This window comes from Hydractinia symbiolongicarpus, chromosome 4 (assembly GCF_029227915.1).
Source record: "Hydractinia symbiolongicarpus strain clone_291-10 chromosome 4, HSymV2.1, whole genome shotgun sequence".
Taxonomy (NCBI): Eukaryota; Metazoa; Cnidaria; class Hydrozoa; order Anthoathecata; family Hydractiniidae; genus Hydractinia; species Hydractinia symbiolongicarpus.
Window position 1 is genome coordinate 12,400,433 of NC_079878.1, and position 16,142 is coordinate 12,416,574.

Sequence of the window (16,142 nt, forward strand, 5' to 3'; positions counted from 1 at the left end):
TAGGGTATTTATCAACGCATGTATTTATATTTCCAATCCATTGAAATTAATAAAAAATATAAAAAAAACCGTGACTGATTACAAAAACAACTTAAAACCCAGGTTGTGTAAAACTTACACTAAAATTCAGTTTAGCTGTATACAGCAACGCATCTTGAGTCACCTGATACCGGGTAAACGTTGTGACCACTATTCAAAATAACCTCCCATAACTGAAGGAGTTATAATTCATCTCTTATAAAATGTTTAAATAATTGTCTCCGAATGTTTACTGCTGGATTCATACGAAATCGTACAGAATCAAGAAGTTAATAAAATTTCAGATTGCATCAACTGTATTGCCATAGTATAAATTACTGGGTTTTAAATTGTTAAAAAAAGCGTGGCGAATTTATGTATGAATATATATAAATTAAATTATATTTATGAAAGTAAAAAGAAAAAAGAAAAATTGAATCAAAATATTGAGAATCCAACTAAGAATCCAACTTTTAAAAAATAAACTCGACTATACTATGGGTACGAACACTTAATTCGAGACTGCATGGATACGAACACTCAATTCGAAACTGTATCGATACGAACACTCAATTCGAGACTGTATCGATGCAAACACTCAACTCGAGACTTTATCAATACGAACACTCATATTGAGACTTTATCGATACGAACACTCAACTATCGATACAAACACTTAACTCGAGACTGTATGGATATAAACACTCAACTCGAGACTGTATCGATACGAACACTCAACTCGAGACTTTATCGATACGAACACTCAACTCAAGATTGCATCGATGCAAACACTTCATTATTAACGACACAAGAACTGTAGCAAGAAAAAAAACAGTAACAATAAAAATAAATCTATCTACGCAAAATACAATAAATACCAAAAAAAATAGCTACATCAAAAGCATAACTACAATTTTTAAAAGATTACAAATTCTTAAATCCTTTCAAACCACATAATCCACTATAACCGGTGTTTCAAAAGGACGTAATATTTGGAAAGCCTGACGAAAAAAAAGCTCATTGCCCGTAAAAAAATTAAAAAACAACATCAATCCGTGTCGACGTCAAAAAGTCGGCGTCAGCTCATGTACAATTCGATACTATCAACACACACCTTACTAGGTCGAATAAATATAAGGGAGATAAAATTTATATATTTACATAACTTTGTTACACACTCAACTCGACGACTTTTCTTTCTTTGAAAACCACTTCTTTTTCTTCTTCTCGTCCGAATGCGACGGACGTTTAACATTTTGTATTACCGGTGCAGCACGAACATCACCGTGCTCATCTAGTGACGACGGAGGAGGGGTTCCTCTCTTAAGCGAGTCTATACTAGAATATGTCGGGTCGATACTTACGGCGACGTTATTATAATGTTGTTTTTCCTTCGTATCGTATCTCGGTTCCACTCTTTGCTTATTCGAGGACTGATATTCGAGTCCCCACGTATTATCAGGTTGCTTATTTTTTTGTTTCTTGCTATCTCCTCTTTGTCTATCGACGCCATTTTGCTGTAGCTGATCAACATGGCGCATTTGTTGTTGTAAAGCTCGTTGGTCGTCAACAAGACGTGGCTCATTTTTAACACCGCCATTTTGCGATTCCACACGTCTTCCTGTCGCATCAACAGCTTGCAAGTAAATAGGTTCACCGCTTTTCTGTGCAGATGCATGATGACGCTTGTCGGAAGGTTGTCGTTGTTTTGATCGGCTTTCTGATCCTGCTCTTTGTGGTGTTCCTTGTTCCACCACATACTGACTTTTGTCGGAGTTTTGGCGTTGTTTAGATCGGTTTTCTGACACTGCTCTTTGTGGTGTTCCTTGCTCCACCACATATTGACTCTTGTCGGAGTTTTGACGTTGTTTTGGTCGGTTTTCTGAAACTGCTCTTTGTGGTGTTCCTTGTTCCACCACATACGGACTCTTGTCGGAGTTTTGACGTTGTTTTGGTCGGCTTTCTGATCCTGCTCTTTGAGGTGTTCCTTGTTCCGACGCGTTGTAACGAGGGGCTGCTGACACAGATTTTGTACGGATCGGTTCGCCAGTTGCATCGACTGAACGCAGATGTTTAGTACGAGGTTGTGCAGCAGCAGGTTGTTCCTCTTTCCCTTCGGTGGAGGTTGACGTACGGTTTTGTTCACTCTACAAAAGTTAAAAAACTAATGAATGCGACGCGGCCCAAAGCGACATAATTTCGCGGCGACAAAAATGTTTTTTAAAATTTTTTAAACTTTTTGTCACTGATGACAGAAGCCCAAGATGGTGAAATAGTAACAACACTCCATGGCTCTGAATGACGGGTTTTTGAGTAGATGACAAAAAGTTATGTCGTCTCAAATTTAGTTCAACAAAACTCAGGCCGACAAAGTATAATGATACTGATAGGACGTAATACTAGAGCACTAGAAAACAACCTCAAAGCTGAAATCTATCAGTACCCAGTTGTAAGGAAGAGAAGTTGATAACTTTCTTTAAATCTATGGTTGGACGGGTAGTTAATAAATTGAAGTGGTAAATTTCTCCGAGTTTTACTGTTGCTCCCCACTTTACAATTAGGTTACCTGCTAGTATCTAATTTTTTTATTCTCACCTGCTCACGCTCACGGCGTAATTTTCTCTCAGCTTTCTCTCTTCGATATTCTTCTGCTTCTTGCTTTTGTAACTTCGCAGCTATTCTCTATACAAGAAAGCTCAGCTTATTCCTGATGTTACAAAATGAGTCAATGTTCAACGAAAGAGGAGGGAAGATATGAAGTCTTTTTATTTATTTTATAAAGATCAAATTTTAAAAGAACCAAACCCACAAACTGATAACAATAATAAAAAAAACAATCTTCAAAAATTTACCCGATCTCGTTCTTCCTCTAACCTCTTTTGTTCCTAAAAATTTATCAGGTTAATTAATTTTAGTATGGCAAAGTGCGGAAAATAAGGTTTACAAAAAACAACGCATACCAGCTCAGCTTCTTTGAGTTGTAGTTGTCGAGCTACCTCCTGTCATGAGATAAAAGTTATCGTAAAAGTTAAGAAAAACCAAACGCTTGCTGCAAGCCCACCTATACAGTAATAATAAACAGTCACCATATATATATGGCCTCTTAGGAATGTTTAAGGTTAAAATGACAACTTGATGCAGAAACCAGAAAGTAAATTCCACCAAATAAATAACGGCGGTTCAGAGTTCTTTAGACTTGAATAGTGTCCACGTATGAATTAAATTCCGATGCTTTTTCTGATTCGGTTGTTTTAACAAAAAAACTTTAAGGGACATATTTACAAAACACATCACTAGCAAAAATTATTTGCTATTTCTTCTTCTTTTTTTTCTACCTGTACTTTCTTTTCAACCTCATATTTCTACACAGCAATTTAGCCATGAAACATATTTGAAAATTATTCCGATCTAACCAATTTATGCTCACCAGCATCAACTAAGGAGCGAAGGATTAGGCGAAATAAAGAAAGATTAGGCGAGATAAAAGAGTTTTTATTTCACATTATTCATTCCAGATAAATATTTTAAAAAAATCTACAAAGAAACAGCTTCTAACTCACCGCATCTTGTAATTCGTGCAAATCCTGTCTTGTTTTCTCGCCCGTTGACGCTCCAACCTCAAAATCAATTTCCCATCCTGGTTTTTGCGATGTTTCGACTCCAACATCGACGTCGACTTCGGCAGCTGAAAAACCAAAACTAGTTAAATTTTTTACAATAAAACTTCAAGAACATGCAGCTACGAATATTGATCCTGATCTTCTCAAGTTATTTAAACATTACTCTGATGAGATAAATTTACGCGGGAGTTTACGCGATTTACGGGTTTTCTCGCAGAATGCTTTGGCGCCATTCGCGCTCGCGAACTTTTGTTAATTTCGCCATTCGCAAAATTTACGCAAAAAAATTTATTTTAAAACCTTGTTCTTAGCTAAATTTAGGGATAAGCCATCGTGTTTGCCTAACTTCACCCTTGACTCCGTTTGTACTTTGTTGATATCTCTAAATAACAGAAATAATTTTGAAAGCTGACATTGTGCCAGCTTAAACTGGAGAGTCATCAGCCCTCGACTTCATACCCAGGTCTGAGAAATTTGATCCTAATCAGATTTATCAGGGGAATCGTCATCTCTGCATAAACCACGTGTCAACATCGACAAGTCCTAAAGTTCATGTGCGAACATTGACAAGTCCAAAGTCCATGTGTGAACATTGAAAAACCCTAAAGTTCACATGTGAGCATTGACAAGTCCTAACTCCATATGTCAACATTAACAAGTCCTAAGTCCAAGTGCTAAGATTGACAAGTCCTAAGTCAATGTACGAGCACTGACTCCCTTAAATTTAAGATTCTAAAAAAGCTTAGATACTTCTAGAAAGTTTTATGCAAGACAACATAGTGTTTACTTCAATCTCCAGAAAAAAAAGGACAACAAAAATCCAAGTAAAATATTTATTCGAAAAAATATCCACGTTATGATACCCCTACAACTTAAACATACACATGCACAATTCTTGTGGAATAACCTCTTTGGCAGGGTTTTTTTACTATTGTTTTTTGTAATCGTACCTGTATACAGTGTTGCAACTGCTATTAATTTTATTTTTCCAACTTTTTTTTCTGGAAAAATACTGTTTAAAAATCTAAAAACGATGTAATTTATTTGTTAGAATAACTGTTTAGTTTAAAAACGCAAACTGAGATTTTATACCTTTCAGTTTGTCATAAAAATGGAATTATATATTGTTAGTTAGCCTGCCTAAAATTTGCTTTATTTTTAAAAAAACAACAGAAAATACCGCAAATTTACAAATGATTGAGAAATCAAAACACAGCACTAACACAACATTAAAACAAAATTTTTAAATCATAATGTAAATTATTTTCTTAAAATTTAATACCCGTGTAAACCTCTGTCTGTCTGTCACGCAAAATGGTAACCGCAGTAGCGAGACACACACAATGTGGTATAAAAAGGAGAGGCGAAACTGTGAATTTTTCCATGAGCCACCAACTAGTTTTTTTTAGTTTTTGGGCAAATAATTATCCCACATTTATCTTCCAGTGTTCCAACCAAAAATGAAAAAAGCCCTACGTATATCCACATCCTTTCTAGACAGTGACAACACTGTATATAGCGACAACAAACCTTGATTTTTGAACGTGCTTCACCTTACCTACCCAATGCAATTATCCCATATGAAGTTGCTTTACAGCACAAAGAAATCTCACCTTTAGCGTCCAAGTCTCTCTGTAGTTTGGCAGCAGCTGCTCTGTCTTGTGCAATTCTTCGTTCTAATCTGCGCTTTCTTTCTAGTTCCAGTTTCTCTTTTTCTTTTGCTTCCAGATAGCGTGCAAACTCCTGCAGAATAAGTTTACCATTAAATACAAAAAAAAATAATTACCTGTAGCATTAATTTTCTAGCCTGGAGAACATCGCTTATTTTTTTTAACAATTTCTTTGCCATTTTTAATTATAATTTTCGAAGGTTGGAAGCACATATACGCAATAAGTCAATGTAAAAGACAACCTAACAATGGTAGTTCTGAATATTTTAATCTATGGAAGGTCTTTCTATTAAAAAATTTACAAGACATCATCTTTATAAAACAATATATCATAGCTAGACAGTTTTTGAAATATTTATATTAAAAGGTTTTAAAGGTTTTAAATGATGGATGACTTTGATTTTTAGGGTTTCAAGATTTTAAAGGTCTGGAAGAAATTTTGTTTAATAAAGAATAATGAATATCCTCGATACTGCAAGGCAGAAGTTTTGTGATGTGATAGTAACCGTATTACACAAAATGTACACTTGTTATTAACGCAAATCATGTGAATTAACGTTATCATAAACCATGCCTAATTTCTATCCTGCGTTAATTTCCCCGAATTTATTTCCTGCTGTTTTAAGTCTTATAACACTGCAAAAACATGCAATTTCACCCTAATTTATTCAACCATAACCTTTTTCGCGGGAAAATAACATTCCAAGGAAAACGCTATGCAAAGGCAAAACAATAGCATGCAATCTATATTATAATACCCGTATACGTCTGTCTGTCCGTCCGTCTGTCACGCAAAATGGTAGCTTAGCTGCGCAGGTAGCAAGACGCACGCAATGCGGTATAAAAAGGACGGGCGAGCCCTTAGATTTTTCCACAAGCTAACGACTAGTATATATAATATATAGACTATAATACATAAGATACTCATTACAGACCAATGAATAATCTTTATTTTAGCCAATAACTTGAAGGCCATCTTTAACTTAATTGTTTTTAAAAGTTGACCACAATTTTCCTGGCATTTCTGACATTTTTTAATTTTCTTCCTATAGTTGTGACTGATGAACTGACTATTTAAGGGGGAAAAAAGCAATATAAAGTTCCTTTAAAATCTCCCTGAGGTCATCCGCATACTCTACTTTCATAGGATATTTGACTTCCTAAACATTGGCTTTACATATGGATAGTTTTTCAATATCGGACCAAACAATTTTAACTTTGATGTTATCTCCAGTCCACCTTGTATTAAGGAAGACGGTCTCGCTTTGGTATTATCAATGGTAGCTTAGAATTTAACTCCTTCTTGTTTCTTGTGCTGCACACTAAGCTGATCTAGAAACTACCATCAATGATAATATTCTTCCAAACAGCTGGGGGCTGGGATAAATCATCATGTAGTCAAAAGAGCATTGATAAGATAAACTGATAATAAATGCTGATGAGCTCCTTTTAACCCCTTCGAGAAAGTCCTAGTTCCACACTAGCACTTTCCAAAACACTGAAAAGTTCTTCCAAAAGGACTAAAAAAGTATCTTATATAGGATGCTTTTAAAGTTTAGTCCACCCCAAAGTTTTGCATGCTCTTTTGAGTTAATGGTGTTGAAACTGTTATACTGCCAAAAATGACATATTTATTACAACTGTTGGATCTAACAACAAATGAAAGTTTGAAGAAGTCTGAGAAAAAGGATTCAATGAGCAATTAACCTTTATGAAAATGCAAGTCCTTAAATAAGATCCTGATTATGATGTAACCACTATAAAAATTGCTGTAGGAATAAGTAAAGCTTCTGATAACACAGGGTCAACATGCAATGTAATTTTAAACTCTTTTTATTTCAAAAAATGATTGGTTTCAAATCAGAATTCTTTCTTCCTATATTTCTTTTTTTGTAAACTTTGGCTTTGATCCTTGTTAATTTTCACCATTTTACAAGTTTATCTGCAGGGTGCTTTTTGTTTAATAAAGTACCTTTTTCCACCATCTTTCTAACAATATCTTGTCAAAAAATTGTTAGCAACTAAGACAAACGTACCTCGTCTTGCATTTCAGTTGCAGTTTTTCTTTGAGCTTCAAATTCCAACTAAATTTTTTGAAATGAATGTTAAAAAGGTTATAACTGGTACCAAGTGCTCTCCTCCATGAGTGCACATTATTCTCGTACGAGACCAGCAAATGCGAGAACAGCAATAAAAAAATACAAACCAGCACGACATTTACTTTAATAGACTTTCTTAGAAGGCACCAAAATTAAAAAAACAGCAGCCCATTTCATACCCCTTTATTTTTTGGGCATTGGTTGTTCAGAAAAAAGTAGAATGCTCAGAGAGCTTGAGAACAAACAAAGCACACACAAGCATTTTTTAACCCCTTCTTTATTCTTAACATAAAAAACCATGACAATAATCAAAATGAAATTTGTGTTGACACCCCTCACAAACTTACTTCTTCTTTTAATCTTCGATTAACTTCTTGAGCAATGAAGCCATCATCTACACAACTGTTACACATGAACGAAACAAACGTTTACATAGAATATATGCACACTTGAGAAACATGGCTTGACAGAAAGAAGGATCTCCCACGGCTCATTTAAAAATGTTTCTGTTAATTATTTAGATTTTAGGGACAATTTTAGGGAGCTATTAAAATGTTTTTGTTGTTTTCTTTCTTTTAGCAGGGAAGGAGATTTTTTTGTAGAATTCTTTAATATATTAAATAAATTTCATAAAAAGAAAGTTACAAATTTAGAAGTCCTGGGCACTACCCTTAACAATCCCATATCAAGCAATGCTTCATCAGCACAAAATAATGCTGATAAACTTACATTTTCATCTAAACGATGTTGAAATTCTTGTGCTAACCATGCATCATCTTTACAACTAAATCAACGAAACTTTATTCTACAGGTGCAACTTACTGGATGTGCTGTACATATATGTATTAGTGCAAGTATTTTTTGTTTTAATCTGTTATTGTGTATTACTTATATGTGCTACTGTGTTATATGTCTGTTTTTGTTACGTGTTGTGTCTGCGTTATGTATAACGTACATCAACTTCTGTTATGTGTCATGTGGTAGGTTGCATGTTATAATATAGTACCTTGCTGCTACGTCACAGTTGATGGTTATATCATATGTATAAAACAAACAATATTAGTGTATGTTAGTTGTGTTGTTTTACATTTGTGTTGTATGTGCTAGCAAGTGGTGTGCTTCGTAAATTTGTTGTTAAGATGTCACAGTGGTTTCAGGAATGTTAAGGTTTGTCGATATGTTTTGTTTATAGTACTTGCAAAAAGCAACGTATATGTTCTTCCCTTTTTTCAGTTTTTGGTTCTAAGGGTTGGTGAAGTAAACAAAAGTTCTAAATCAGTTTTTATTGCAGAGCAGAACTTTAAAATTAAATAAAACCACAAGTAAACAAATGTGGAATAAAAGACAAACACATATCACAACATAACATTATGTTTGACTTTAGTGATTGCTTCACAAAATAATTCTTTGGCTTAAATATTGTTGATAAATGGGCTACACAAGATTTAAATAACACTTTTATATATCAACCAAAAAATTAGGTTTGTTCAATGTGATGTAAAACCTAGAAACTATGGAAAAGAAGGCAAGCTCATACAGTCTTTTTAGTTCTGACTTCGAGAGAAGACCAGAATCTTCAACTTCACGCAAATAAATTGATTTTGCTGTTTTGATATCAATTTGTCCTCTGTGTCTTTCATCTTTATTTTTTCCATAATGGAACTCAACTAAAACAAGATATATATGTATATATTGATCACTAACACACTTCTTTTCTCATAAAATGTATAAAATAGCACATTAGCAATTTAAAAAAAAATCTGTTTGGTAATATTAGTATGCTTTATTTATATATTTGGTTAAAACTTCACAAAACCAACTGATTAATTAAAAGGACAAGTAAAATTCTGAAACTTACATTCTTCATGTTGGAGTTTATCTGCAAGAACCTCATCCTCTCTTACACGATACTCACCAGCAACTAAAATACAACCCACAAAGCATAGTTATTATAACAATAATTTTGCACATATATTAGTTTTAACAGGTTTTAAAACACAAATTTATACAATGTGGCTAAGCTTATAACTCTATTAATGAGTAATACATCAAATTGGCAAAAAATAAGGGTTTGAAAACAGAAATTTGTTGCTATAAATAGTAGCATGCTGGGTTTAGTCATGATTCAGAGAACTGGAGTAATAGATGGCTGACACAATGGTATAACGAAGAGTTAAAAGAAGTGTGTAATACAAGATAATACATAACTTTCATTCATAGCGAAACACAAAATTCACCTTTTTCCACATGTTTCCTTCCTCTTAGATCAGGTGGTTCATATATTAAAGGCTTTTCAGGTTCTTTATGTTCACTTGAAACTTTTTGACCACTATTAGTTGCTGATGAATTTTTTGATGCCATTCTGACTCAGTACATTTATTTATTTTGACTAAATCGGAATGAATTTGTTATTATAACATAAAAAATTATAAGGTAAAAGGTAATTTTTAAAAGCTTTTTAATTTCCATGCACATAACCTCATGTCCAAAAAATTAAAAAGGTCAAAAAATATAAGCTAATGAAAAACTTAAACTAAAAACTAAAATCTAATATTTCTTTTAATCCTGCACTATATATTGAACTATTTTATTCATTATCAACAACTCATTAAAATACCTTTGGCAAACTTCTATGCTCTCTCATTACCATAAGATTCAGTTTGCATCCTTTTCCTATGCTTGAACTGATTAGAAATTTTACATTACATGGCTAACTTTCAACCTGATCTAGGCTAGTTTCGATCTTTTCTCAAAATTTACTGCTATGAATGATCTCTGAAATTGCAACACAATGTCTCTCCAGGTGAACTTCCAAACTTTTTTCTTCATTCTCTAAACTTTAAACATTATAAAAAATTTATTATACTCCAATGCCAAGCATGAATAATAGGTCAATAAAGCAATGTTTTTCACATTAATTTTTAACTTGAAAATAAAGAGAATGTTGACAAGTTATAAAACGAATAAGACATCAGAACAGTATGAGTACAAATAAATTTCCTAGTTTTTTAAAAGCATGCTCTGATAATAATTAATTATGTATAGGTTTATTATCATAACCGAAAGGAATTAAAACTTGACACAACATAATCTGACAGGCAAATTTTAACATTTAGATGGCAAAACACTGCTTTAAATATACAACACACGACAGAACTACAAACTTCTTAGCATACACTGCCAACGAAACCAGCCCTGCAAACTTAAAAACCTTCACAATGAAACAAATACAAATCATTAGATGTTTCTATGACAAATCTATTCTGCATTACAAAAAAATACATCCACTACAATAGCTTCTGAAATTTTAGCTAATTTACAAAAGATTGAGGTTTTATTGTGATTATGATAAAATTAAAAAAACAAAAACATATCTTATCAGCATCAACACTGTACACACACAGTCATCTAATTACTTCCAAGAGGTACATACATGGCAACCAATATTATTTATTAGTAGTAGTAGTTGTTGATAACCCAAAATGTCAAAGCAATTTTCACATTTTCTACACATTGATAAATATGTTTATCCATTATATGACAAAACTTAAATCCATATCTGTGAAAATTATATTTTTACAATATCAAAGACAGTAATAAATTCAACAAGGATGACCAGATGTATAAATTTTAATAACAAGAAATACTTACAAGGGAAGAATCCCTTCCCTGAAAGGATCAACTAGGTAAGCAGGGCTGGCAATTTGCTCACTAGACTCTAAATTTCTTGTTACAACAGTTTGACATTTGCAGAAGTAACAAATAATTTCTGTGTAAGTGTACATTACTAAATTATTAAATTTAATTGTGTGCAACTATAACAGTAAAGTTCAATTCCTGGTATTATATCTTTGTTAAAACTCGTGAATATATATATCCACTTAGACAAAAAAACATTGATTGCATGAAATTTAATAAAGTCAGCAGTTACTTTTTTGAACAATTGCTTCTATTATTTAGAGTTCAAAAAGCAGATCAAGAAATTGTATAGGATGAGCAGTTACAGAAACATTGATGTTAAAAAGTTTTTTGATAACATCATTAACCTGACAATCCCAGAACAGCTGTGCTAACCCAGCTTTCGGGAATTGGGTTGATTTTAGTCTCACGTGGTCCCTGGTTATTTCCACCTGTTTACAACTTACTCAACCTCGAAATATTAAGTGCAATGCAATAGCCTCTAAATCTTACATCAAAAAATCTAACTAATAGGAATCTTTTGGCAATGTCTAAGAAAAAAAGGCTTTTACAGACACAAGAATCTGTGTATAAAATAAAAGACGCTATTAAAATGGCCCATGGAGAAATCCACATAATTCAGAAGAAATTAACGTTTAGACAACCTTTTTGTCGGCATCAAAAGAAAATAAACATATTTACCTTGTCTGTTTCAGACAGACAGAGAAACACAACTTGAGTGTTAGTAAATAGATAGTTCCACAACAGATATAGTAATGCATAAAAGGCAAGTTTGCAAAGATATTAGTTAGGCACAAGTTGCAAACATAAGTCAATGTGCATGAAATTTTATTTTAAAAATATGATCTAAGAATTTGTGCAATGTTTAAATTGTTAGATAATATTGAAAGATATTTGTTCTTTGTGGCTTTGACTAAATAATTTGTGTTTTTTTTTCACATTCACAAGCCTCTCAATCAGACCTTACATGATTATGTACCTGCTAACGTTACTTAAGGTAAACTTTCTTCATGTATGTACATTATTTTGTGTTAACAGACAGACAAAAAATGCATAAGAGAAATATGTACTATAGGCAAATTTCTGTGGACTTTTTCATGAGTTATATTGACTAGCTTACTTTTTTTTTAAATTGTGGTTCTATGTAGCTAAAGTTTATTAAACATAGAGATTGTTAAAATAATATTTAAGTTTTCTTGGCATAAATATAAACACTGAATTATCATAGATTATCTGTAACAACAATAGGAAGATCTGGTGGTTTATTATCCCTTTTATCTTAGCAACAGTGTACACAAGAAAATAAGTTGCAAAAAGTGGGAGTACATAGTAGTTTTTTTCTTCATTTTTTCATTCCTTTTTCAAAATTTTTAAAACAATTAACGCCTGGGTAATAAAACCCAGCAGTTATACCTATTCAATATTCTCAATGTGATATAAAAATGGCATATAATAATGAATAAATTTTCTGAGGTAGTGATAAGAAGCTCGTATTTTATCTATGTTAGGACGAATAGTATGGTATGGGAAAACCCTTTCATACTAAAAATTATTAATTTTTATTTTATTGTCATTAATTTAGGTATGGTGGCCACAATTATTTCCAATAATTGTGAAAGAAACGTACTTATTTTAATTTTTTTAATTGTACATGATGTATAAATCATTAATTCTTCTTAAATACAAATTGAAGTTTAAAAAAAAAACAAAAAAAAAACAGTTTTACCCAAAGCATATCATGCATCTTCTGATATGACCAATTCCTAGCTTTGCAAGCTCTATAATATAAGTTCAACTTCATTTTATACCTGAGGTTTCCTTTAATTGTCTCTGTTCATTAGTTGCCACTCATTGCCATTTTTCAGCAATATTTGTTGTTGATCATAACAAACATGTATATAAAAGACTTAACACAAATACAACATTTTAAAACACACTTACATTATTATATATATCATTTTATTACATATGTTGGCAATTTTAAAATTTACAAAAACTTCACCCCATTCTAAAAATGCAATATGGGGGAATAAAGGCCACCTTTAAAGGATGTTTGGGATACAGGGCTCGACATCCTGCTATTAATAAACCATTAATGAACACTCCCGCCACTAGAAAAGGCATGTTTAAGGCACACATAAATCTGTGTTTTTTTGACAGAGTACCATAGGGTTCTAAATTAAACATTGATGTTTTACTACAACCAATATGTATGCTTTTTTCATTTTCAAAATGAATAGTTAGCTACAGGCTTTAAAATGCGAAACTCCTCTGCAAAGCCCCAGCAATTTTTGAGTCATTTTCTGGCGAATTAGAACCATTTCTTTAGCCTAATTGTACTATGATATGGTTTGTGGCTTGATCAGGGGCGGCAATTTCCAAAGTAGAGGGGGGCTTAGGCATTTTTATTTTGGGGTATTTTACGAGGGTGCCGAATGGCAAATGAGAACAATGAGCTTGCTACAGACGAAACCTTGAAAAAAAACCCAAAAAACACCTGCAGCTGGAGTCCAGCAGCAAAGCCCCTGAAACCCAACGCATTTTTAGAGTGCTTAAACACGTAAAACGGCTATTATTTAGTGAGATAGCCTGCAGGTTCTCTGATGGTTGGATAACATAAATTTTCATGCAGTTATTATAGACACTTATTGGCAGAAAATAAAAAAAAATTACTTTACTAAAGCCCACCAAGCCCCCCTGTTGGTTTGATCTGAAAAGGTTTAACTAGGTTTTTAAAAATTGATTTATCCTAAACAGGCACTGGGCGCCTAATTAGTCTTCCATCTTTTACTTCTAACGCTTCAGCTGATTTCCTGCCTTTACCTAGGGACATTGCATTTCTATATAATTGCACGAAGGTAAACAAAACTTTAACCCTTTATCGTTTGTGTAAGCCCAGTAATAAAACCAAAAAAAATACTTACTACACTTGTTGAGAAATCTCAAATGATCTCAAAGCGGAGAAGAAAGAAATCTCTGACGCAAAACTTCGGTATGATCATGTTTATCGTTTTGGAATACTACCAACACGGCAGACGAGGATTGAGTGTCCACGTGATCAAATGGCCATTCCGTGTCGCAAAGCTGGTGTGGTTGTATTTGACTGTTCGAAAAATGCAAGACCGGTATAAAATTTAATTTTAGAGAGTTTGGTCATAAGAACACACCAGAAGTAAGGAAGCAAGACAATTTTATCCTCCTCCGAGAAACATCAAACATTTTTTTAACGAATCTATATTAAATTTAGATAAGTAAGTCCATCTGTCTCGCCCAAATCTTTCTCTAACTTCCATTCCTGGTAGTAAAACTTTTGGTTCGCAAACTCCCAAATTCAACACACGTGAAGTATGTTAAGAAGTGCACACCACCCTCGCCATCAACAACATGCATGTTGCGTAGAAATCTTCCTCTTTTAAAACTACAAACCGTCTAGAATTTAGCTATAATTCCTCCTGTCAAGAAGTTTATTATTTGTCTGTTGCAGGGTTTCTGTGTTTCAAGGAAAAATAGCTTTAACTTGATTATTTAACAATTTTTTCCCTGATATATTCTTGCGGTTGGAATGTTCTCCTTCATTGCTCTCTGATGTGGGTACAATAGGACTTTTCACGGTCAAACCGGTGGAAAACTTAGTTAAACAAAATTTACAAGCAAAATGGCGTTAAAATCTTGCAAAATGGCAAAGATTAAGCAATATCTAAAACATTAAAGATTTGATTAAAAAAAGAAGAATTCCTTGAAAAGTCCAGTATTGTATTTATGAAGGTTTCACAACAAAAACATGATTACTGCTTAATCTAATTACTAACCCATGATTGGTTTAACTAGTATTATGACGCGAACCCGATCGCAAGAATTTAAAACATTGTCATAGATAAATATGGGGGTGTTGACTTGCAGGAAACACTGCAAAAACCACAGGGACTTTTAGCCAAATTTAGCCTTTTGAGAAATCCTCAAAATTTTGTTATCTAGCAAAGACTTGATAGAGTGGGAATCAAACAATTTAAGAAAAGAAAAGGTTGGCATTTTGGCTTCTTTAGACTTCTGTAAACATAAACATTAAAAAATGGTAGAGTATACAACATGACATATGTCAAACGTGAAGGTCAAACAGGTCAAGAAAAATGGAATGGGTGGAAAAGACAAATGTTGACAGACAGAATCTACTTAGCATTACAAACATTTTTTGTTGCTTGCTCCTTACTAGATACTGAAAAAGAAATTATATACAATCTGTCTTTTGTTGTGCATTCTATTAAGCATATACTGTACTTGCAATGGTTACCAAAAAATTGGACTTCGAATTAGCAATATAAAGTTGATTCGCAAAAATGTGCTGATTGTAGAGAAAACCTTCTTGCAGCTGTGGTCAGGGAGGGCTGTAGGCTGCTTGCCATTGATCCCTTGTTAAAGGTTATTTTTTTGCAGCAACCAATATTGGAATAGGTCATACAAACAATTGATGAAAAAAAAACAGATTCCCAATTTTACATTTTTTTTCGTAGAATGTTTCTCAAAGACAGCGTTTCGATTCGCAAATTAAGAATAAGCGACCTGCTACTTTCGACCCTGATAACTATCTCTAGTACAATCCACAAGCCATTTCTTTGTTAAATAAATGCTATATTTTTACATTTCTAATTTTTGTTTCGTTTTCACCAAACAGTTTTTCGTGCCCAAACTTACCCCATGGTTCTTTCCACCAATGACGGGCCATCATTTTAAACATTAAACACCTGGAAAGAGGGTTAAGTCATGCAGAAAAATCCAACCTACTGACTAACAGACTCATTTTTGCAAGGATTTTAAGATGGAACTATAAATTGTTTCCATTGTTGGTGACCCTTTGTCATTAGCTAATTTGATCTACATGTTTTTTAGCACTCTCTCACCTAAAATCCACAGTTATTTGTGTAAAGGCTATCTTGTAAGGACCATACAATAATTCTAACATAAGTTTTCTAAACATTTGACATGCAAAAGGTAAAAATAGAATATAAAACCATAGAAAATGAAGAAATGTGTAACTACTA

The 16,142-nt window shown here is 33.1% G+C and overlaps 2 protein-coding genes across 7 annotated transcripts in view; one reads left to right on the plus strand and one right to left on the minus strand.

The window, feature by feature from the left end:
* LOC130641334 (trichohyalin-like) lies at window positions 1-14,148 on the minus strand. Of its 3 annotated transcripts, XM_057448090.1 has the most exons (13): window positions 14,031-14,088; window positions 12,833-12,884; window positions 9,645-9,796; window positions 9,266-9,328; window positions 8,945-9,074; window positions 8,137-8,191; window positions 7,345-7,392; window positions 5,252-5,381; window positions 3,579-3,703; window positions 2,979-3,017; window positions 2,871-2,903; window positions 2,614-2,700; window positions 1-2,165 (listed from the first exon to the last, which is right to left on the minus strand). In XM_057448090.1, the coding sequence occupies exons 3-13, from the start codon at window positions 9,766-9,768 to the stop codon at window positions 1,197-1,199; spliced, it is 1,803 nt and encodes a 600-aa protein (XP_057304073.1). In that variant the 5' UTR covers window positions 9,769-9,796; window positions 12,833-12,884; window positions 14,031-14,088; the 3' UTR covers window positions 1-1,196. The 3 variants fall into 3 exon arrangements, with proteins under 3 accessions (XP_057304073.1, XP_057304074.1, XP_057304072.1); XM_057448091.1 differs by lacking the exons at window positions 8,137-8,191; window positions 12,833-12,884 and adding an exon at window positions 7,755-7,809 and having other exon boundaries at window positions 14,031-14,148; XM_057448089.1 differs by lacking the exon at window positions 12,833-12,884 and having other exon boundaries at window positions 14,031-14,148.
* The window catches only part of LOC130641333 (GRB10-interacting GYF protein 2-like), a 17,119-nt gene continuing 15,119 nt past the window's right edge, over window positions 14,143-16,142 (plus strand). For 3 of the 4 annotated variants that reach the window (XM_057448085.1, XM_057448087.1, XM_057448088.1), the window contains exon 1: window positions 14,143-14,231. In XM_057448085.1, the coding sequence (XP_057304068.1) occupies window positions 14,169-14,231 (63 nt within the window). In that variant the 5' untranslated portion in view covers window positions 14,143-14,168. Of the gene's footprint in view, window positions 14,358-16,142 lie in introns of all 4 variants that reach the window. The other variant, XM_057448086.1, reaches the window with a different exon arrangement.